Here is a 24,163-nt window from a genome sequence, read left to right as displayed (position 1 = left end):
GAGGCGGAGCTCAGGCGGTAATGCGAGCAATGGGGAACGGCTGTAAATACAGATGAAGCTTCACTCGCTTGCCTGCCGCTCACCTCCAGCTGTGCGGCCCAGTTCCTAACAGGCCACAGACACCGGTACCCATCCGTGGCCCGGGGGTTGGGGCCCCCTGTATTAGAGTATATTTCAACTGATGGGGATGGGGCCAGTAGAGAGGGAGAGGTTGAAGATTCCCAGGAGAAAAGGAGGATAATTGATGCAGCAAGGTCCAGATAAAGGCTGGGGAGGATGGGATTCAGAGAACAGGTAAAAAACATTGCCCTTAGATGGGATGTGAGACACTCTGAAATAAGAGGGTGAATGCAGGAGAATCTGTAGGTTTGGGAGTTCCCATCTGATGGGTTCTATTTACTTTTTAAATTACAAGGTGAGGTTATCTCCTGAGAATGGAGGTATGAGTGTGGGGATGGGTCAAAGCTCATGGAAGGGTGTAAAATAATCACCGTGGAGAGTGACCTGTCTCGTGGTCAGATGGCTGGGCAGTGTTGAGGGGTCCAATTAAATCTGGAGGTCATGGGTTTACAGTGGCATTAATCTGCTCTGATCCTTCCAGCTTTTTCATTCTCTTACCCCCACCCAGCCTACTCATTGACCTATTAAAAGAGACCTACAATTCCTTGTTCCCTCTGTTTCCTCCGGGATTACTAGCTCCCTTCTGCCCTCTTCCTTTTCCGTGTCCTAGACCACACGGTGGATCTTCTGAACTGCTCTTTCTCCAATACCTTCAATTCCTGTGTAGCCATGTTCTTCCTCTGCACCCACAGAGGAAAGTCCCATACCTGGATGAAGCTGGGATCTACACCTGGATCACTAAGGCTGATTGGGAAAACAGTACAGCCAGACAGACTGGCGCCACCACAGTGTTGGGGGCACCAACCTCATCCAGGAGGACCCTCAGTACCCACCACCAGTTAGCTCCTCACTGGCTCAGACAGTGCCCTCTCCCCTCAGAGCCTAGTCCAACTTTTCACTATTTTACCCACCTTTAGCCCTCTCACTCTCCCCCATCACTTTGCTGAGAAAAGTAAGGACACCTACTAAGCACAGTGCCCTTTGACCTCCTGCCCAACCACCCACAACTTATGTACACCAGCACAGAGACTAATGAGGGGTCTCCCGTCCTTGTCCAAGGCCAAGCCCTTTCACCAGCACGCTTGACACACACATGCACCCACACCACCCTGTATGCCTGCTCTCTCTCCTACATTTTTAGCCTCTCCCCACTATTGGCACCTTCCCCTCAACCTATACACATGTATTAGCATTTTCTGTTCCAAAAATTAAAATAATAAGGCAAACAGAAAAATGCTCCCTTGAGTCTGCCCCCATCTGTAGCTAGTATCCAATCTCTCCCCTGCTTCTGTCAGTATTTTTGAGATGGTATCTCTACTTGCTGCCTCCAGCTCCTTACGTCTCATTCATTTCTAGACCAACCTGGCTTCTACCCTCACATTCCTACCATAGTTTCTCTTGGTAAGTTTATTAATAACTTTGTACTAGTCAAGACCACAGGGCGTTTTTGGGGTTTTGTTTACTAGGTCTTTTCTGGTATATTTGACAGTGTTGATTATTCCCTTTCTCTTGAAACTCTCTACTCCTTTGGCTTCCATGACACTGTGTTCTCCTGGTTTTCCTCATAACTCTCTGGCTATTCCCTCTCTGCCTCCTCTGTGGGCTCTATCCTCCTCTTAAATATTGGGCTTCCTCGGGGTTCTCAGCTCAGCCCACCATATCTGTTACTCTTTGCACACTTGCTGTTTGACTCCATGTACTCTCATGGTTCCAACTCTGCATAAAAGTTGGTGACAGCTTTCCACTTGTATATCTCCCAGGACTTTTGGCCCACAGGCCAAATTTCCTACTGGACATCTGTCCCAAGTACTTCTCAAACTGAACATACTCAGAGCTGAACTCACCGTCTTCCCTCTCCAAACTACTCATCCATCGCTTCCTACTTCCATGAAAGCACTTACATCCTTCCAACAACGATTTCTTCCTCCTATCTCTGAAATCTCATGAGCCTCCAGGTCCTTGTCACTGTACATCCTAGAAGTTGCTCCAGTCTGCTTTTCCTCTTGATCCTTATTCTCACTGCTCCAGTTTTGGAACTCATCACCTCTTCCTTCTAACTGGTCACCCTGCTTCTCATCTTGTCTCCTATAAATCTATCCTCCATATAGCCATCAGAGAGATCAATCTAAAATGTACACCTGGCCTGCCTTTTTTTGTTTCCTATATGAGTTTTTTTCCCCCTTTTTAAATTTTTGAAGCACAAATAAAATGATGAGACTTAGAGGAAAGAGTAGGTGTCAGTCTAGATAAATTTTATGGAAGTGGTATTAAAGTGTTGAAGGAATTATCTTTTGGTGGCTGTTATAATCTCTCTGAGATTTAAGACAGTTACATTCTCAGGGTTCAGACAGAAGGCACTGTGGTAGGGGGTCACTGATTATATCTCAGTTTTTTTAAAAAAATATAGATGATAGTTGTAGGAAACAAAAGAAGTACTTACGTGTTGATACAGTCCTTAAGATACCTTTCCAGTTATACACATGTTTTTAGTCATAGTCATTTGATAATTATATGACATTAAATCCATGTTTTAGTGGTTCCTCTCTCTTTAATGCTAAAGTACAACACTTTTTATCATAGACAGCAGCAAAAGGAGTTAAGAGGAATATGGAGAACACAATTTTTGAGACATTGTAAAACCCAAAATGTATATACAGGTAATGACAGTAAGATAGTCATGACTGTCAAAATAATTTCTATTTTCAGAACTTGTAGGCATTTCCTCAGTAGGCTATCAATGTGACATTGCCAGTCAAAAATCTAAGCATAATGCTCACAGGTAAAAGTACAAATGGGGCTTTACTTTTTGGCAATGTTTCCTATATAAAATGATATAGTTTCCTCAGATTGAAGATTAAATTGAGAATTAATATTGAAGCTTTTGGTTCTGTAGAGAAACACTGACCTGATGGTTATTTAAAGTCTTTTAAATATAAAGCCATATAGCATATGAGTGCTGCCTAGGGCAGCATACTACATATTAATGGAGTCCTTAAATTACTTGGAAGCCATTCATTTTGAAACATTTTGGTATATGTTTAGCTGTACTTTGGTACATTTTGACATATACTTTGCTTATTTCAATTTCTTTGCAATTTGTAACATTTTAAATTTTTAGTGCTCTATAACTGCTATTTTTAGCCAATATGAATAATCAAAATTAATTTAATGTGCTCTGATTTCAAACAGTGAAGTACATACAACTCAGAGGTAATTAATCATATCCTTTGAAAATATGTAGTAAGTGAAGGATTTAATAAATATTAAAGATATTTGAAATATTTATTGTCTACAAATTAAAGGACTGCAATATATATATCATATGTAAATATATCAATAATGCAGAAACTGGACATTAGGACACATGTGCATGCTTTATGTTTCAAACTGTGTTCTAAAATTCAATCCTTCCAGATCAATGTTTTTCAAACATCAATGAGAGTTTGAAAAAAGACACTCAGTTTGGAAGTTAATTACACTCTAATGATAGAAAAATGAAAATGAGATCTAACAGCTATGTCTGATATTTTGTTTCTGCTTTTTAGATTTCCATTTTGACAGTGCCAGCAGAAGAACCAGGAGCTTTTGCTGTTCGGGTCATTGAGTTATGTTCCTCAACAATGACATGTATGAAAGGCACATGTAAGCACAACAGAGTCTGGTATTTTCTTTTGTGTTTGTTTAGGAAGTAAATGGGGACAGCTGTTGTTACCGTTCTCAGGGTTGTGTTAGTAGAGTTTTGCCGTATATATATATATATATATATTTTTTTTTTTTAATCTACAGTATTTGTTCAAACAGTGTATATTCATACAGTAAGTCATTTCATACCTTCCCCTTGCCTCTAAACATTTCTATGGCTAAATCTTCACAGGCACCATTGTTAATCTCTCCAGTGAAAGGATTTCTGTGACTTTCCAATTCTTTCTTTCTTTTTTTTTTTTTGTAACATCTTTATTGGAATATAATTGTTTACAATGTTGTGTTCGTTTCTGCTGTATATCAGTGAATCAGCTATATGTATACATATATCCCCATATCCCCTCCCTCTTGTGTCCCCTCCCACCCTCCCTATACCACCCCTCTAGGTGGTCACAAAGCACCCAGCTGATCTCCCTGTGCAATGTGGCTGCTTCCCAGTAGCTATCTGTTTTACATTTGGTAGTGTATATATGTCAATGCTACTCTCTCACTTTGTCCCAGCTTACCCTTCCCCCTCCCTATGCCCTGAAGTCCATTCTCTGCTTCTGCATCTTTATTCCGATCCTGCCTCTAAGTTCATCAGAACCGTTTTTTTCTTTTTAGATTCCATGTATATGTGTTAGCATATGGTATTTGTTTTTCTCTTTCTGACTTCCTTCACTCTGTATGACAGACTCTAGGTCTATCCACCTCACTATAGAGGACTCAATATCATTTCTTTTTATGGCCGAGTAATATTCCATTGTATATATGTGCCACATCTTCATTATCCATTCATCTGTCGATGGACACTTAGGTTGCTTCCATGTCCTGGCTATTGTAAATAGTGCTGCAATGAACATTGTGATACATGACTCTTTTTTTGAATTATGGTTTTTTTCAGGGTATATGCCCAGTAGTGGGATTGCTGGGTCGTATGGTAGTTCTATTTGTAGTTTTTTAAGGAACTTCCATACTCTTCTCCATAGTGGCTGTATCAATTTACATTCCCACCAACAGTGCAAGAGTGTTCCCTTTTCTCCACACCCTCTCCAGCATTTATTGTTTGTAGGTTTTTTGATGATGACCATTCTGACCAGTGTGAGGTGATACCTCACTATAGTTTTGATTTGCATTTCTCTAATGATTAGTGATGTTGAGCATCCTTTCATGTGTTTTTAGGCAATCCATGTATCTTGTCTGGAGAAATGTTTATTTAGGTCTTCTGCCCATTTTGTGATTCAGTTGTTTGTTTTTTTGATATTAAGCTACATGAGCTGCTTGTAAATTTTGGAAATTAATCCTTTGTCAGTTACTTCATTTGAAAATATTTTCTCCCATTTTGAGGGTTGTCTTTTCATCTTGTTTATGGTTTCCTTTGCTGTGGAAAAGCTTTTAAGTTTCATAGATCCCATTTGTTTATTTTTGCTTTTATTTCCATTTCTCTAGGAGGTAGGTCAAAAAGGATCTTGGTGTGATTATGTCATAGAGTGTTCTGCCTATATTTTCCTCTAAGGGTTTTATAGTGTCCATCATGTTTAATGTGTCATTTAAAGCTTGTGTTTCCTTATTTATTTTCATTTGGATGATCTGTCCATTGGTGAAAGTGGGGTGTTAAAGTCCCCTAGTAGTATTGTGTTACTTTTGATTTCCCCTTTTATGCCTGTTAGCATTTGCCTTATATATTGAGGTGCTCCTATGTTGGGTGCAGAAATATTTACAATTGTTATATCTTCTTCTTGGATTGATCCCTTGATCATTATGTAGTGTCCTCTGTGTCTTTTGTAATAGTCTTTATTTTAAAGTCTATTTTGTCTGATATGAGAATTGCTACTCCAGCTTTCTTTAAATTTCCATTTGCATGGAATATCTTTTCCCATCCCGTCACTTTCAGTCTGTATGTGTCCCTAGGTCTGAAGTGGGTGTCTTGTAGACAGCCTACATACGGGTCTTGTTTGTATCCATTCAGCTAGTCTGTGTCTTTTGGTTGGATCATTTAATCCATTTACATTTAAGGTAATTATCAATATGTATGTTCCTATTGCCATTTTCTTAATTATTTTGGATTTGTTTTTGTAGGTCTTTTCCTTCTCTTGTGTTTCCTGCCTAGAGAAGTTCCTTTAGCATTTGTTGTAGAGCTGGTTTGGTGGTGCTGAATTCTCTTAGCTTTTGCTTGTTTGTAAAGGTTTTGATTTCTCCATTGAATATGAATGAGATCGTTGCTGGGTAGAGTAATCTTGGTTGTAGGTTTTTCCCTTTCATCACTTTAAATATGTCCTGCCACTCCCTTCTGGCTTGCAAAGTTTCTGATGAAAGATCAGCTGTTAAGCTTATGGGGATTCCCTTGTATGTTATTTGTTGCTTTTCCCTTGCTGCTTTTAATTTTTTTTGTGTATTTAATTTTTGATATTTTGATTATAATGTGTCTTGGCATGTTTCTCCTTGGATTTATCCTGTATGGGACTCTCTGCAATTCCTGGACTTGATTGACTATTTCCTTTCCCATGTTAGGAAAGTTTTCAACTATAATTTCTTCCAGTATTTTCTCAGACACTTTCTTTTTCTCTTTTTCTTCTTTTGAGACCCCTATAATTTGAATGTTGGTGCGTTTAGTGTTGTCCCATAGGTCTCTGAGACTGTCCTCAATTCTTTTCATTCTTTTTTCTTTATTCTGCTCTGTGGTAATTTTTTCCACTAGTTTATCTTCCAGTTCACTTATCAGGTCTCCTGCCTCAGTTATTCTGCTATTGATTCCTTCTAGAGAATTTTTAATTTCATTTATGGTGTTGTTCATCCTTGTTTGTTTGCTCTGTAGTTCTTCTAGGTCCTTGTTAAACGTTCCTTGTATTTTCTCCATTCTTTTTCCAAGATTTTGGATCATGTTTACTAACATTACTCTGAATTCTTTTTCAGGTAGACTGTCTTTTTCCTCTTCATTTGTTTGGTCTGGTGGCTTTTTACGTTTCTCCTTCATCTGCTGTATAGTTCTCTGTCTTCTCATTTTGCTTAACTTACTGTGTTTGGGGTCTCTTTCTTGTAGTCTGCAGGTTTGTAGTTCCCGTTGTTTTTGGTGTCTGCCCCCAGTGGGTAAGGTTGGTTCAGTGGGTTGTGTAGGCTTCCTGGTGGAGGGGACAGGTGTCTGTGTTCTGGTGGATGAGGCTGGATCTTGTCTTTTTGAGGGGCAGGACTGCTTCCAGTGGTGTTTTTGGGGGGTGTCTGTGAGCTTATTATGCTTTTAGGCAGCCTCTCTGTTCATGGGTGGGGGTGTGTTCCTGTCTTGCCAGTTGTTTGGCATGAGGCTTCCAGCACTGGACCTTGCTGGCCGTTGGGTGGAGCTGGGTCTTAGCTTTTAGGCAGAGATCTCTGGGATAGCTCTCGCCGATTAATATTACATGGAGTTGGGAGGTCTCTGGTGGTCCAGTGCCGTAAATTCAGCTCTCCCACATCAGAGGCTCAGGCCTGACACCAGGCTGGAGCACCAAGACCCTGTCAGCCACACAGCTCAGAAGAAAAGGGAGAAAAAGAGAAAGAAAAAAAAAGTGAAAAAAATAAAATAAAATAAAAACAAATAATTAAAGTAATAAAAATAAAAGTATACTTAATAAAAATGAGAGAGCAACAAAACCAATAAACAAATCCACCAATGATAACAAGTGCTAAAAACTATACTAAGATAAACATAAAAATCAGAAACAAGTCAGTCGCAGGCAGCAAACCCCAAGTCTACAGTTGCTCCCAAAGTCCACCACCTCAATTTTGGGTTGATTCCTTGTCTATTCAGGTATTCCACAGATGTAGGTACCTCAAGTTGATTGTGAGGATTTAATCTGCTGCTCCTGAGGCTGCAAGGAGAAATTTCCCTTTCTCTTCTTTGTTTGCACAACTCCTGGAGTTCAGCTTTGGTGTTAGCCCCTTCTCTGCGTGTAGGTTGCCCTCAGGCTTCTGTTTCCCCCCAGACAGGACGGGGTTAAAGCATCGGCTGATTAGGGGCCTCTGGCTCACTCAGGCTGGAAGGAGGGAGGGGTACGGTAGTTATAATTGGAATGCGGGGCGAGCCTGTGGCAGCAGAGGCCAGAGTAACATTGCACCAGCCTGAGTTGTGTGTTCTCCTGGGGAAGTTGTTCCTGGATCACGGGACCCTGGCTGTGGTGGGCTGTACAGGCTCGCAGGGTGGTGCGGTGGTGTGTAGATAGTGATCTGTGCTTGCACACAGGATTCTTGGTGGCTGCAACAGCAGCGTTAGCGTTTCATGCCTGTCTCCGGTGTCTGAGCTGATAGCCGCAGCTCACGCCCATCTCTGGAGCTCGTTTAAGCCATACTCTGCCTTCTGTGGACAGACAGGGAAGGAATCCCCTCTCCTCGCGCATCCTGAAACAATGGTCTGTTGCCTCTTAGGTCCAGAGTTTTTCCCGGACTCCCTCCCGACTAGCTGTGGCGCACTAGCCCCCTTCAGGCTGTGTTTACGCCACCAACCCCAGTCCTCTCCCTGAGCCCGAGCCTCAGCTCCCAGCCCCCGCCTGCCCCCCGGTGGGTGAGCAGACAAGCCTCTTGGGCTGGTGAGTGCTGGTCGGCACCGATCCTCTGTGCGGGAATCTCTCCGCTTTGCCCTCCGCACCCTTGTTGCTGCGCTCTCCTCCGTGGCTTCGAAGCTTCCCCCCCTCTGCCACCCACAGTCTCCGCCTGCAAAGGGGCTTCTAGTGTGTGGAAACCTTTCCTCCTTCACAGCTCCCTCGCAGGGGTGCAGGTCACATCCCTATTCTTTTGTGTCTGTTTTTTCTTTTTTCTTTTGCCTACCCAGGTACATGTGGAGTTTCTTGCCTTTGGGGAGATCTGAGGTCTTCTGCCAGCGTTCAGTAGGTGTTCTGTATGAGTTGTTCCACACGTAGATGTATTTTTGATGTATTTGTGAGGAGGAAGGTGATCTCCACATCTTACTCCTCCACCATCTTGTAGGTCCTCCTATTATTCCTTTTAAGTGGACAAACTGAAAGAGCCAGTTCACAGAGGTCTAGTTCCAAGATCCTTTGCAAGGATTCTTTCTTTAATTTTTTTAAGTTTATTGGAAACTTACTTTCACAAAATTTATTTTCTTTACTGCTAGTTTTCCTCTTTTCCTTTGAATTCTTAATCTAGTTACTGAATTTCTACCATGTATAAATCCTTAATGTATTTCTTTTTTATGAGACTAAAGTTAGGGACTAATTAATCTATCTATTCTTTTATTTGTGTGTATTAAAATTTCTGTCTCACCACTCTCATGTATCATGCCTCCTCCAACATGTTTCTTAAAGATGTTTCACTAAGTTGAAATCAACATATATACATTAGCCATCACTATGCCTAGACCTAAACTGTACTTGTAGGGATTATAAAGGAACAGAGGCTGACATTCCTGATTTGAAGTATTCATAATCTTACTGCACATCTAATGGAACAAGACAATATTAACTGTGTGCTCTGGTAGGCATATCAGGATAGATAAAGATGAATACAACATAGGCCCTGAACTTGGGGGACTCACAATCTAGTGGGACAGATAAGACAAACACAGAAGTAGCTGTAAGAGGCAGACTATTAAAATACCACAAGAGAGGTACCAACAAACTAGACACTAGAGAGTCATAGGAGGAAAACATAACAGTATCATTAGGATGTTTTTAAATTCTATAAACTTATATTAAGTTTTACTGAAACTCTTACATGAATTATGAGAAGCAGAAGACCAATCTGGTTTGGCCTAGTCAAGGAACACTTGACTATGTTTACAAGTGTAGTGCTATTACTTTAAAAAAATGACAAAAATGTGGTCAAAGAGAAGTGAGAGCTTGATGCCAGCAGAGAGAGGGAAGAAAACTTATCCAATATTGCTGTAATCCTAAATTTCCATTTGAAAAAGTAGCTCAGAGAAGGTTTTTTTCCTTTTATAGTGATACAGGTAAATCTTTACCCTGACATCTGTCCTTATTATTTTTCCCCTATTACTTTAGCCAGTTTTTGTGTGTGTCTTTTTATCTGTGTTAGCATCTTAAGTATAAAATAAAACTGCACATTTTTAATTTTCTAAATTGCATTTATTTTATGTTTGTGAATATTTCTGTAAATTTATTTTTATTGATTATTTTTCTATGTGAAATATTTTGTATTCCCAGTCTAATAATGCATATTCACTGTTGACAATTTGGAAGATATAAAAAAAGAAAAGTAAAATTAGTATAATCTTTCTACTTAGAAATGATAAATACTTGGTTATGTTTGTCTTTTTTTGTTTGTGTATGCATGTATATTTTCATAAATATGCAATACTAATTTATATACTGCTTTATAACCTGCTTTTTAAAAAGACTTAATAATACAACAAAAATCATTTTGCATGTCTATGATATAATTTTCAGTGATTGTGGATATGCCATTTTTATTTAATCCCATGATGTTGGATTGTTTTGAAAAATTTTACTTGATACTCCTGTAACAAGCAGCCATCTTTATAAGTAAATATTTGTGAGCATCCATTATTTTTTGTAAGATTTTTTTTAGTGGAATTATTGGGTCAAAGTGTATGGATTTTTTTTAAATTTTGGAATAATTATAGATTCATAGGAATTTGCAAAGATAGTACAGAAAGGTCCTATGTATCCTTCATCCAGTTTCTTCCAATATAGTGCAATATCAAAACCAGGAATGTGACACTGGTACAATGTGTGTATGCAGTTTTATCACATGTGTAGATTCTTATGACATTACCACAAGGATCCCTATTGTTGCCCTTTTATAGCCACAGCCAAATCCCTCCTTCCCCACACCTGTTACCTAATCCCTGGCAACCACTAATCCGTTTTCCGTCTCAATAATTTTGCCATTTTGAGAATGTCATATAAAAGGAATCATACAGTATGTAGTCTTTTGAGATTGACTTTTTTCACTCAGTGTAATTTTGTTAAGGATCACCCAACCTGTTGCATGTATCAATAGTTCATTCCTGTTTATTGCAGAGTAGTATTCCATGGTGAGGTATACTTTCTTCTGGCCTTCATGGTTTCTCATGAGAAATCTGTTGTTTTTCCCCTATAGCTAGTGTTTGTTTGTTTGTTTGTTTTTCTCTCAAGGCTGCTTTCAAGATTTTTTTCTTAGTCTTTAATTTTTAGAAGTTTGATTATGATGTGTCTTGGAATGGATTTCTTTGGATTTATTCTATCAATATTTGGAATTTGTGCACCTTCTTGAATCTGCAGGTTTATATATTTTGTCAAATTTGGGAAATTTTCATCCTTTATTTCTTTGAGTACTTTTCAGCCAACCCTCTTTCTCCTCCTTCTTCTGGGAGGAAACATGTCTATTAGATCTTTCACTATAGTTCCACATGTCTCTGAGGCTCTGTTCATTTTTTTTATTCAAAGATATTTATTACACCTATTGACAGCAGTGTACCCTGCTAGACACAGTGGATTATATGAAGGAGTATAGCCAAAGTGGTAACAATACTAAGATAGTATTGATACAGAGAGTACAAAGATAGTACAAAGAGCAAGAAGAGCCCAAACTGCATGTATTTCTGTTCATGTTCATATAGTCTGTTTTCTCTCTTTTGTTCATATTGTGTCATATTTCTACAGTTCTACTTTTAAGTTCACTGATTCTTTCGTCTGTGCATTCCATTCTGCTCTTGGACCCAACCATTATGTTTTAAAGTTTTAATTATTACATTTTGGGTTTAAAATTTTCCATTTGGTTCTTCTTTAAATCTTATACTTGTTACTTGTGGAATACATCAGGATTTTCAGAACTCTAGTGAAGAAGCAGGTATCAGGAGACGACTAACCCATGATTGATTAGAACAAGAATTCATTACTAAGATGGAATGAACTGATGAGGGATGGTTGTGACTTTTTATTTTTTAGATTACTGTTAATGTTTTAATGTTCTTTTTTTCTGGATTTAAGGAGCCCTTTTTTTTCTTAAGCTATCTATAAATTATAATGATTATGTATATTGTGCTTTGTAAACAGAAATGAACAATTTATCTTTTCTCAAAAAAAAAATCTTCTACTTGTTTGCTAAGGCTTTCTCTTTCTTTGCTGAGACAGTTTGTTTCATTTGTTTCCAGCATGTATGTTTGTAATTGGTCATTGATGCTTTTTTTTTTTTTTTGGCTGCGTTGGGTCTTCAGTGCTGCACATGGGCTTTCTCTGGTTGCGGTGAGCAGGGGTTACTCTTCGTTGTAGTGCGTGGGCTTCTCATTGCAGTGGCTTCTCTTGTTGCAGAGCACGGGCTCTAGGCACACGGGCTTCAGTAGTTGCGGTGTGTGGGCTCAGTAGTTGTAGCGCACAGGACCAGTTAGTTGTGGCTCGTGGGCTTTAGAGTGCAGACTCAGTAGTTGTGGTGCATGGACTTAGTTGCTCTGCGGCCTGTGGGATCTTCCCAGACCAGGGATCAAACCCTGTCCCCTGCATTGGCAGGCGTATTCTTAACCACTGTGTCACCAGGGAAGTCGCTGATGCACTTTTATGATTGCTACATTAAATCTTCAGACAAGTACAGCAGCTGTGTCATGTTGGCATCTGCTGATTGTCTTTTCTTATTCAAGTTGAGGTTTTCCTGGTTCTTGGTATAATGAGTAATTTTGGATTGATACCCAGGCATTTTTGTTATATAATGGGACTTAGATCTTATTCTTAGGCTTCCTCTGACACTGCTCTGGTGGGGAAAGGGAGTGCTCCCTTGTTACTGCCAGGTGGTAGTGGAAGTCCTGGTTCCCCACTTGGCCTCTCCTGGCACCCAGAGGTTGGAGAACTTCCCTATTACTGCTGAGTGATTGTAGTGCCGGCTCTCCACTAGGCCTCCACTCATTCCAGCCTGGCTAGGAGGAGCAGCAGTGTCTCGACACTGCTCCCCACATGGCCTCAATGACACTGTGGGGAGAGGGTGTGGCCTCATTACTCAGGCAATGGTGAGAGACTTCACTCTCCATTTGGCCTCCTATGACACCACTACAGTGGGACTGGGGAGCGGTCCTCATTACTGCTGGGTAGGGGTGAAAATCTAGAATCCCATCATGGTCTCTGCTGACATGGTAGAGGATGGGGACTGTTTCTCCATGTGGGGATGAAAGTCCTGGCTCCATACTTGGCCTTCTTTGACACCACCCTACCAGGGAGGTTGGGGCACCTCATTACAGCCTGGTGAAGAGTGGAAGTCTACACTCCCCATTCAACCTTTAATGGTGAGTGTAGAGGTGGGGCCTTGTTTTTTTTCTATGGTCTTTGACTGGGGTAGAACAACTATGTCTAAAAGTTTTTTATCTTGCTAGGTTGCCCCTTTCCTGGTCTTTTGACTAATGAGAGCAGACTTTTGTTGGGGCTTTGTTTGTCTGAGTCCATTGATGTTTCTTGGTTGCCATTTTCTCTGGTAACCAGTCTGAGATACATGAGGCAAAAAGAGAACCCAGGGAGGGAATTCCCCGGTGGCACAGTGTTTAAGAATCCGACTGCTAATGCAGGGGACACAAGTTCAAGCCCTAGTTCAGGAAGATCCCACATGCCGTGGAGCAACTAAGCCCATGCGCCACAACTACTGAGCCTGGCCTCTATAGCTTGCGAGCCATAACTACTGAGCCTTGTGCCACAACTACTGAAGCCTGTGCGCCTAAAGTCTGTGGTCCACCACAAGAGAAGCCATCACAATGAGAAGCCTGCACACCACACCGAAGAGTAGCCCCTGCTCACCACAGCTAGGGAAAGCCCACACACAGCAATGAAGACCCAACGCAGCCAATAATTAATTAATTAATTTTTAAAAACAAAAGAAAACCCAGGGAACTCTGCCATTTTGTTCCTTTGGTCCCAAGGTCCCTAGCTGGTCTGCTTTTCTTCTCTGTACTTCAGGGTTTTCTTATGTTTGTTTTATATATTATGTCCAAAATTTTTAGCTGTAGTTAGCAAGAACGATAGAGAAGAGTACCTTTACTCCATCTTTCTGGAAATGGAAGTCCCAAAGTTTCTGAAAGTTTCTGGAGTTTTTAGGGCTTTTGATACATAATGTCAAATTGCCCCTCTCCCAAAGTGGTATCAACTTGCATATCCACTGGTAGTTTATAAGCAAACATGTCTGTTTCTCTAAACAAACAAGAGCACTGGGTATTATCAAATCTCTATTGCCAGTTTGAAAGTAGAAAATATTTTGTTTAAATGTGTATTTAATAATTCATGAAGTTGACCATCCTTTCTTAGTGTTTATTGGGTATTTATACTTTTTCTATGAATCCCTTATTCATTTCATTTGTCTATTGATTATTCTTTTCTTATCAACTTATAAGCACAATATAAACATTAAGGGTAAAAAAATAATTAAAAATAAACATTCATGAAAAGCTGTTCAGCATCACTAATTATTGGAGAAATGCAAATCAACACTACAATGAGGTATCACCTCACAGCGGTTAGAATGGCCATCATCAAAAAAATCTACAAACAGGGCTTCCCTGGTGGCACAGTTGTTGGGAGTCCACCTGCCGATGCAGGGGACACGGGTTCGTGCCCCGGTCTGGGAAGATCCCACATGCCGCGGAGTGGCTGGGCCCGTGAGCCATGGCCGCTGAGCCTGCGCGTCTGGAGCCTGTGCTCCGCAACGGGAGAGGCCACAACAGTGAGAGGCCCGTGTACCACAAAAAAAAAAAAAAAAAATCTAAAAACAATAAATGCTGGAGAGGGTGTGGAGAAAAAGGAACCTTCCTACACTGTTGGTGGGAATAGAAATTGGTACAGCCACTATGGAGAAGAGTGTGGAGGTTCCTTAGAAAACTAAAAATAGAGCTGACATGTGATCCAGCAATCCAACTCCTGGGCGTATACCCGGAGAAACCCATAATTCAAAAGGATACATGCACCTCAATGTTTATTGCAGCACTATTTACAATAGCCAGGACATGGAAGCAACCTAAATGCCCATCTTCGGATGAATGGATAAAGGAGATGTGGCACATATATACAATGGAATATTACTCAGCCATAAAAAGAAACGAAATTGAGCTATTTGTAGTGAGGTGGATGGACCTAGAGTTTGTCATACAGAGTGAAGTAAGTCAGAAGGAGAAAGGCAAATACCGTATGCTAACACATATATATGGAATCTAAGAAAAAAAATGTAATGAAGAACCTAGGAGTAAGACGGGAATAAAGACGCAGACCTACTAGAGAATGGACTTGAGGATTTGGGGAGGGGGAAGGGTAAGCTGTGACAAAGTGAGAGAGTGGCATGGACATATATACACTACCAAACGTAAAATAGATAGCTAGTGGGAAGCAGCCACATAGCACAGGGAGATCAGCTCGATGGTTTGTGACCACCTAGAGGGGTGGGATAGGGAGGGTGGGAAGGAGGGAGACGCAAGAGGGAAGAGATATGGGAACATATGTATATGTATAACTGATTCACTTTGTTATAAAGCGGAAACTAACACACCATTGTAAAGCAATTATGTTCCAATAAAGATGTAAAAAAAAAAAGAAACTTTGCAGTTTCATATTAACTATAATGATAACATAAAGTTTGCTTATATAAATTTTCTGTCATGAGTAAAATTTTTGAACTAATTTTGTATTGTGAGGGATGAACCTATTTGTGTGTTTATATATACATACGCAGACACATACGTGTATTTATTGGTACATCACTGTATAGGAAACAAATTCCAAAGAGTATATGCCAAAATAGTCATAACAGTGGTTATCCCTAAATGGTGGGAAGACAGGTAACTAACTTTTTTTTTAATTTGTTTACCTTGATTTTCTGATTTCTCTACAGTATGAATTAAAAACAGATTTAACTGGTTATGCCACAAAGATAAGGGATCATATTACAGACATGTATAATAGTGTAGCCAAAATTTGACATACTATACCAGATGTTTGTTATAATTTTGATTATGTACAATTTAATCCACAGTTCGGGGTGTTTATTTCCAGGCTGCTACAGTATAAAAATGTTTCAAGTGGTCATTAAATTTGAGCATTTTTCTTTATGCTTCATTACTATCAAACCTTCCTACTTTGATACATAATTTCCTGGAATTTTAAACCACTTTTCCAAATTGCCTCACAACATACTAATCAGTGACCCATCTTAAGTTAGCCCTTTCCCATGTGGCTCCTTCCTTCTTTGTCATTTGGATTCTGTTCCTGCTTAATTCATTTATTTATGTGTGTGTATACTTTCTCATCCCCAAACCTCTTCTTCAGGTCAGCTCATTCAGGAAAGTCTTTCTAATGATTGAGAAGAACAAAGCATGTATCTTTGTGTTCTGTAGTCATATGTAGCATGAAGTGGTACTGTGATCTTCACATTTTTTAAAAAAAAGCAATATCTTAGTTATTTTAAACATCACCGGGACATTTCCTTGGAATTTTGACATTGTTAAATTTCCAATATATTCTTTGGGGGAAACACTAAAATGCATTTCACATGTATGTATTTGTCTTAGTAGCTTTCTCATATAATAGAGTTATATTTATTCATGGAATCACTATAGAGGTCAAGGAACTTCCCTCATATTATTAAATTCTCCAGGGTTAAATGTTATGTGGTAAGAAATGGTGGTAGGACATCTCTGCACTTTCCAAATATAGGAGATCCCCACCTTTGGATGAAGTGTATTCTTTGACAATATCTATTAAAGCAATTTGTGTTGAGGCAAACTTTTGTCTACTCACCCCTGCATTTCACACAGAGACTGTCATAAGCTTCGTAAGGGTTGTCCTTGCAGACTGGTTTAAATGCCTGTTCATCCTTCAAATCTTAGTTCAAATATTATCACCTTCCACTGCCTCATTCATGTACTTAGGCTTTTGCTCCTATATTTAGGTAGAACTCGAACTTCTTTCTAAGTTAACATTTATTACAATTTAATAGTAATGATAATTAACATTTATCAAGTACTTAATATATGCAGGCTCTGTTCTAAGTTCTTCACATGGATTAACTTATCCCTCACAACAAATCTGAGATAGGTGCCATTGTCTTTTCTATTATTCAGATGAGGAAACTGAGACACAGAAAAGGTAAATGATTCACCCAGGGTCACAGATTTAGTAAGAGGGAGAAGCAGAATTTGAACCCGGACAGTCTGACTCTAGGGCTTACACTTTTAACCACCATGCTATACTGTTTCTCAGAGTAGTTGTAGCATAATTAGCTTTACATTTCTTATCCAATATGAGGAACAGAACCATGGCTTGCCATTTCTATTCCTAGAACTTAAGTATTGGGTTGGCCAAAAAGTGCCTTCAGTTTTTAAGTAAAAGTAAGACACATTTTTCATTTTCACCAAGAGCTTTATTGAACAATGTATTCACCCTTTTGTTCCACTACCTTCTGCCATTTTTCAGGCAACTTCATAATTCCATCTTCCCAAAACTTTTTATCTTTTTGAGCAAAGAACTGTTCCAGGTGCCTTCTAGAGTCTTCCGGGGAACTGACACTTTTTCCATTAAGAGAATTTTGTGAAGACCGAAATAAATGGAATCCGAAGGTGCAACGTCTGGTGAATACGGCGGATGAATCAGAACTTCCGAGCCAAGCTGTAACAGTTTTTGCCTGGTCATCAAAAAAACATGTGGTCTTGTGGTATCCTGATGGAAGATTACGCGTTTTCTGTTTACTATTTCCAGATGCTTTTTGTCGAGTGCTGCTTTCAGTTGGTCTAATGGGGAACAGTACTTTTTGGAATTAATCGTTTGATTTTCTGGAAGGATCTCATAATAGAGGACTCCCTTCCAATCCCACCATATACACATCACGTTGTTTAGATGAAGACCGGCCTTTGATGTGGTTGGTGGTGGTTCATTTAGCTTGCCCCACAATCTCTTTTCTTCCACATTATAGTACAGTATCCACTTTTCATCGCCTGTCACAATTTGTTTTAAAAACGGAACGTTTCAGTAGAGAATTGCATGCGGAACTACGGTCAAGAAGGTTTTTTTCCCTAGTGGAACCCAAACATCAAAGCGATTAACATAACCAAGCTGATGCAAATGATTTTCAACACTTGATTTGGATATTTTGAGTATGTCAGCTATCTCCCACATGGTATAATGTTTATTGTTCTCAATTAATGTCTCGATTTGATCACTATCAACTTCAACTGGTCTACCTGACCATGGAGCATCTTCAGCTAGAAATCTCCAGCACAGAACTTCTCAAACCACTTTTTTTTTTAAATGTTGAGCCTTCTTTTAATTTATTTATTTCTATTTTTGGCTGTGTTGGGTCTTCGTTTCTGTGTGAGGGCTTTCTCTAGTTGTGGCAAGTGGGGGCCACTCTTCATCGCGGTGTGCGGGCCTCTCACTGTCGTGGCCTCTCGTTGCGGAGCACAGGCTCCAGACACGCAGGCTTAGTAGTTGTGGCTTACGGGCCTAGTTGCTCCGTGGCACGTGGGATCTTCCCAGACCTGGGCTCAAACCCGTGTCCCCTGCATTAGCAGGCAGATTCTCAACAACTGCGCCACCAGGGAAGACCGCAAACCACTTTTGACATGTTCGGATCAGTCACAGCACCTTCTCCATACACTGCACATATCTTTTTGTGCGTTTCAGTTGCATTTTTACCTTTCCTGAAATAATAAAGAAGAATATGCAGAAAATTGCTTTTTTAATTCCATGTTCAATATTAAAATTGCTACACAAAAATTCACAAATTTTGATAAGTCTTTCGTAAATGCACACTGATATGACAGCTCTCACATACAGTCTAAGAAAACTGTTTTGAATAAAGTTAAAGAAAACTAAGTGCTACTAGAGCCATCTTATGGAAAAAGCCAAATGAACCTTTTGGTCAACCCAATATGTACATTATGCTTAGTACTTTGAGTAAAAAAAAAAAAAACTACCTGCATAGTCTTGTTTCTTCTTTTTTTATTTTTTTACATCTTTATTGAATATAATTGCTTTACAATGGTGTGTTAGTTTCTGACTTGTAACAAAGTGAATCAGTTATACATATACATGTGTTACCGTATCTCTTCTGTCTTGCGTCTCCCTCCCTCACACCCTCCCTATCCCACCCCTCCAGGTGGTCACAAAGCACCGACCTGATCTCCCTGTGCTATGCGGCTGCTTCCCACTAGCTATCTACCTTACGTTTGGTAGTGTATATATGTCCATGCCTCTCTCTCGCTTTGTCACAGCTTACCCTTCCCCCTCCCTATATCCTCAAGTCCATTCTCTAGTAGGTCTGTGTCTGTTCCTTTCTTACACCTAGGTTCTTCATGACATTTTTTTTCTTAAATTCCATACATATGTGTTAGCATACGGTATTTGTCTTTCTCTTTCTGACTTACTTCACTCTGTATGACAGACTCTAGGTCTATGCACCTCATTAAAATAACTCAATTTTGTTTCCTTTTATGGCTGAGTAATATTCCATTGTATATATGAGCCACATCTTCTTTATCCATTCATCCGATGTTGGACACTTAGGTTGTTTCCATCTCTGGGCTATTGTAAATAGAGCTGCAATGAACATTTTGGTACTTGACACTTTTTGAATTATATTTTTCTCAGGGTATATGCCCAGTAGTGGGATTGCTGGGTCATATGGTAGTTCTATTTGTAGTTTTTTTTAAGGAAGCTCCATACTGTTCTCCACAGTGGCTATATCAATTTACATGCCCACCAACAGTGCAAGAGGGTTCCCTTTTCTCCACACCCTCTCCAGCATTTATTGTTTCTAGATTTTTTGATGATGGCCATTCTGACTGGTGTGAGATGATATCTCATTGTAGTTTTGATTTGCATTTCTCTAATGATTAATGAAGTTGAGCATTCTTTCATGTGTTTCTTGGCACTCTGTATATCTTCTTTGGAGAAATGTCTATTTAGGTCTTCTGCCCATTTTTGGATTGGGTTGTCTGTTTTCTTGTTATTGAGCTGCATGAGCTGCTTATAAATTTTGGAGATTAATCTTTGTCAGTTGCTTCATTTGCAAATATTTTCTCCCATTCTGAGGGTTGTCTTTTGGACTTGTTTATGGTTTCCTTTGCAGTGCAAAAGCTTTGAAGTTTCATTAGGTCCCATTTGTTTATTTTGGTTTTTATTTGCATTTCTCTAGGAGGTGGGTCAAAAAGGATCTTGCTGTGATTTATGTCATAGAGTGTTCTGCCTATGTTTTCCTCTAAGAGTTTGATAGTTTCTCCCCTTACATTTAGGTCTTTAATCCATTTTCGGCTTATTTTTGTGTATGGTTTTAGGGAGTGATCTAATCTCATACTTTTACATGTACCTGTCCATGTTTCTTCTCTGATTGCTGTGGATAAAACTTCCAAAATTATGTTGAATAAGAGTGGTGAGAGTGGGCAACCTTGTCTTGTTCCTGATCTTAGTGGAAATGCTTTCAGCTTGTCACCATTGAGGATGATGTTGGCTGTGGCTTTGTCATATATGGCCTTTATTATGTTGAGGAAAGTTCCCTCTATGCCTACTTTCTGCAGGGTTTTTATCATAAATGGGTGTTGAATTTTGTCAAAAGCTTTCTCTGCATCTATTGAGATGATCATATGGTTTTTCTCCTTCAGTTTGTTAATATGGTTTATCACATTGATTGTTTTGCATATATTGAAGAATCCTTGCATTCCTGGAATAAACCCTACTGGATCATGGTGTATGATCCTTTTAATGTGTTGTTGGATTCTGTTTGCTAGTATTTTGTTGAGGATTTTTGCATCTATGTTCATCAGTGATATTGGCCTGTAGTTTTCTTTCATTGTGACATCCTTCTCTGGTTTTCGTATCAAGGTGATGGTGGCCTCGTAGAAGGAGTTTGGGAGTGCTCCTCCCTCTGCTATATTTTAGAAGAGTTTGAGAAGGATAGGTGTTAGTTCTTCTCTAAATGTTTGATAGAATTCGCGTGTGAAGTAATCTGGTCCTGGGCTTTTGTTTGTTGGAAGATTTTTAATTACAGTTTCAATTTCAGTGCTTGTGATTGGTCTGTTCATATTTTTATTTCTTCCAGATTCAGTCTTGGCAGGTTGTGCATGTCTAAGAATTTGTCCATTTCTTCCAGGTTGTCCATTTTATTGGCATAGAGTTGCTTGTAGTAATCTCTCATGATCTTTTGTACTTCTGCAGTGTCAGTTGTTACTTCTCCTTTTTCATTTCTAATTCTATTGATTTGAGTCTTCTCCCTTTTTTTCTTGATGAGTCTGGCTAATGGTTTGTCAATTTTGTTTATCTTCTCAAAGAACCAGCTTTTAGTTTTATTGATCTTTGCTATCATTTCCTTCATTTCTTTTTCATTTATTTCTGATCTGATTTTTATGATTTCTTTCCTTCTACTGACTTTGGGGTTTTTTTGTTCTTCTTTCTCTTATTGCTTTAGGTGCAAGGTTAGGTTGTTTATTCAAGGTGTTTACTGATTCTCAAGGTAGGATTGTATTGCTATAAACTTCCCTCTTAGAACTGCTTTTGCTGCATCCCATAGATTTTGGTTCGTCGTGTCTCCACTGTCATTTTTTTCTAGGTATTTTTTGATTTCCTCTTTGATTTCTTCAGTGATCACTTCGTTATTAAGTAGTGTATTGTTTAGCCTCCATGTGTTTGTATATTTTACAGATCTTTTCCTGTAATTGATATCTAGTCTCATAGCGTTGTGGTTGGAAAAGTTACTTGAAACAATTTCAATTTTCTTAAATTTATCAAGGCTTTACTTGTGACCCAAGATATGATCTATCCTGGAGAATGTTCCATGAGCACTTGAGAAAAATGTGTATTCTGTTGTTTTTGGATGGAATGTCCTATAAATATCAATTAAGTCCATCTTTTTTAATGTATCATTTAAAGGTTGTGTTTCCGTATTTATTTTCATTTTGGATGGCCTGTCCATTGGTGAATGTGGGGTGTTAAAGTCCCCTATTATGAATGTGTTACTGTCGATTTCCCCTTTTATGGCTGTTAGTATTTGCCTTGTGTATTGAGGTGCTCCTATGTTGGGTGCATAAATATTTACAATTGTTATATCTTCTTCTTGGATCGATCCCTTGGTCATTATGTAGTGTCCTTCTTTATCTCTTTTAATGTTCCTTATTTTAACGTCTATTTTGTCTGATATGAGAATTGCTACTCCAGCTTTCTTTTGGTTTCCATTTGCATGAAATTTCTTTTTTCCATCCCCTTCCTTTCAGTCTGTATGTGTCTCTAGGTCTGAAGTGGCTCTCTGGAGACAGCAAATATGTGGGTCTTGTTTTTGTATCCATGCAGCCAATCTGTGTCTTTTGGTGGGATCATTTAGTCTATTTACATTTAACGTAATTATCGATATGTGTGTTCCTATTCCCATTTTCTTAACTGTTTTGGGTTCGTTATTGTAGGTCTTTTCCTTCTCTTGTGTTTCTTGCCTAAAGAAGTTCCTTTAGCAGTTGTTGTAATGCTGGTTTGGTGGTGCTGAACTCTCTCAGCTTTTGCTTGTCTGTAAAAGTTTTAATTTCTCCATCAAATCTGAATGAGATCCTTTCTGGGTAGAGTAATCTTGGTTGCAGGTTTTTCTCCTTCATCACTTTAAATATGTCCTGCCACCCACTTCTGGCTTGCAGAGTTTCTGCTGAAAGTTCAGCTGTTAACCGTATGGGGATTCCCTTGTGTGTTTGTTGTTTTTCCCTTGCTGCTTTTAGTATGTTTTCTTTGTATTTAATTTTTGACAGTTTGATTAATATGTGTCTTGGCGTATTTCTCCTTGGATTTATCCTGTATGGGACTCTCTGTGCTTCCTGTACTTGATTAACTATTTCCTTTCCCATATTAGGGAAGTTTTCAACTATAATCTCTTCAAATATGTTCTCAGTCCCTTTCTTTTTCTCTTCTTCTTCTGGAACCCCTATAATTCTAATGTTGGTGCGTTTAATGTTTTCCCAGAGGTCTCTGAGACTGTCCTCAGTTGTTTTCATTCTTTTTTCTTTATTCTGCTCTGCAGTAGTTATGTCCACTATTTTATCTTCCAGGTCACTTATCCGTTCTTCTGCCTCAGTTATTCTGCTATTAATCCCATCTAGAGTATTTTTAATTTCATTTATTGTGTTGTTCATCGTTGTTTGTTTCATCTTTAGTTCTTCTAGTTCCTTGTTAAATGTTTCTTGTATTTTGTCTATTCTATTTCCAAGTTTTTGTATCATCTTTACTATCATTATTCTAAATTCTTTTTCAGGTAGACTGCCTATTTCTTCTTCATTTTTTAGGTCTTTTGGGTTTTTATCTTGCTCCTTCATCTGCTGTGTGTTTTTCTGTCTTCTCATTTTGCTTATCTTACTGTGTTTGGGGTCTCCTTTTTGCAGGCTGCAGGTTCGTTGTTTCCGTTTTTTTTGGTGTCTGTCTGCAGTGGCTAAGTTTGGTTCAGTGGTTTGTGTAGGCTTCCTGGTGGAGGGGACTAGTGCCTGTGTTCTGGTGGATGAGGCTGGATCTTGTCTTTCTGGTGGGCAGGTCCACGTCCGGCCCGCAGTCCCGAGGACTGTCGCAGCTTCGGCTGCCGGGGCCCCTCCAGAGCTGGCAGCCTCATTGAGGCTGCCCTCCCCTCGGGCTCTGTGGCAGTTCCATGATGGCGGAGGGAAGAGACCCCCAGCCGGGAGTTCCATCTCTGCGGAAACACGGGCTCTATCAAAGTCTTGTTTCTAAAGTGACATTTTCTAACTTTAAAGCTAAAATACTAAAGTTTCTTAGAAATTTTTTACCCCCTAGCAAATGAAAACAAAGGATTTTAAAGCACTCTGTCTTAATATGTCATGAAATTGAAATGAAAAATTATTTTAATAATTTGTTTTTTATTTTATGTACCTAATGTTGTGGGAATCAATTTCCAGCTTGACTTTATAGGAAATGTAAGGAGCATACTGGTATAGTGGAGAGAATATTGTCCGAAGTGTCTACAGAATTACTACTTCCAATTAGTTATTTAACCTTGAACAAATTTCTTATTTTCTTGTGTCTTGATTTCTTCATTAGAAGTTGGTGGTGGGAGTTAGTCTAAAGAATTTAGAAAGATCCCATACAAATCGAACACCCTTAATGGTCAGATTTTGCATGTGTGTGCAGAAAGCCACCTGTCCTGTATACGTTTTTAATAATGTATGTGACAGTATTTTAAGCAAAATAGCTAAGATCCTTTTTCTTTTAAAGCTGTCTCCAACTTTCTGACTTCTTTTTTTCTGTGATTAAATTATCTTACAGATCTTTGCTATAGCTTAATCAATTTATAAATATAAAACCAGCAGTATAGACAAATGGACTGGTTTTGGTTTTTCAGTCTCAATAGTAAGGCAGCTTATACCAGGAAGGTTGACTGAAAGAGATAAGTTCGAATTTATTATTTATAGGTTGCCTTGTTCCAGAGAAAA

General features: G+C 39.1%; 1 protein-coding gene across 2 annotated transcripts in view; it reads left to right on the top strand.

Moving 5' to 3' along the window:
- Positions 1–24,163, top strand: part of CHM (CHM Rab escort protein) — a 201,709-nt gene that overhangs the window by 147,615 nt on the left and 29,931 nt on the right. For both annotated transcript variants that reach the window (XM_027086060.1, XM_027086061.1), the window contains exon 12: positions 3,666–3,762. In XM_027086060.1, the coding sequence (XP_026941861.1) occupies positions 3,666–3,762 (97 nt within the window). The remainder of the gene's footprint in view (positions 1–3,665; positions 3,763–24,163) is intronic.

This window comes from Aethalodelphis obliquidens, unplaced genomic scaffold, assembly GCF_003676395.1.
Source record: "Aethalodelphis obliquidens isolate GAN/ISIS:26980383/991018 unplaced genomic scaffold, ASM367639v1 scaffold54, whole genome shotgun sequence".
Lineage (NCBI taxonomy): Eukaryota > Metazoa > Chordata > Mammalia > Artiodactyla > Delphinidae > Aethalodelphis > Aethalodelphis obliquidens.
This window is presented reverse-complemented; position numbering and strand designations above follow the sequence as displayed.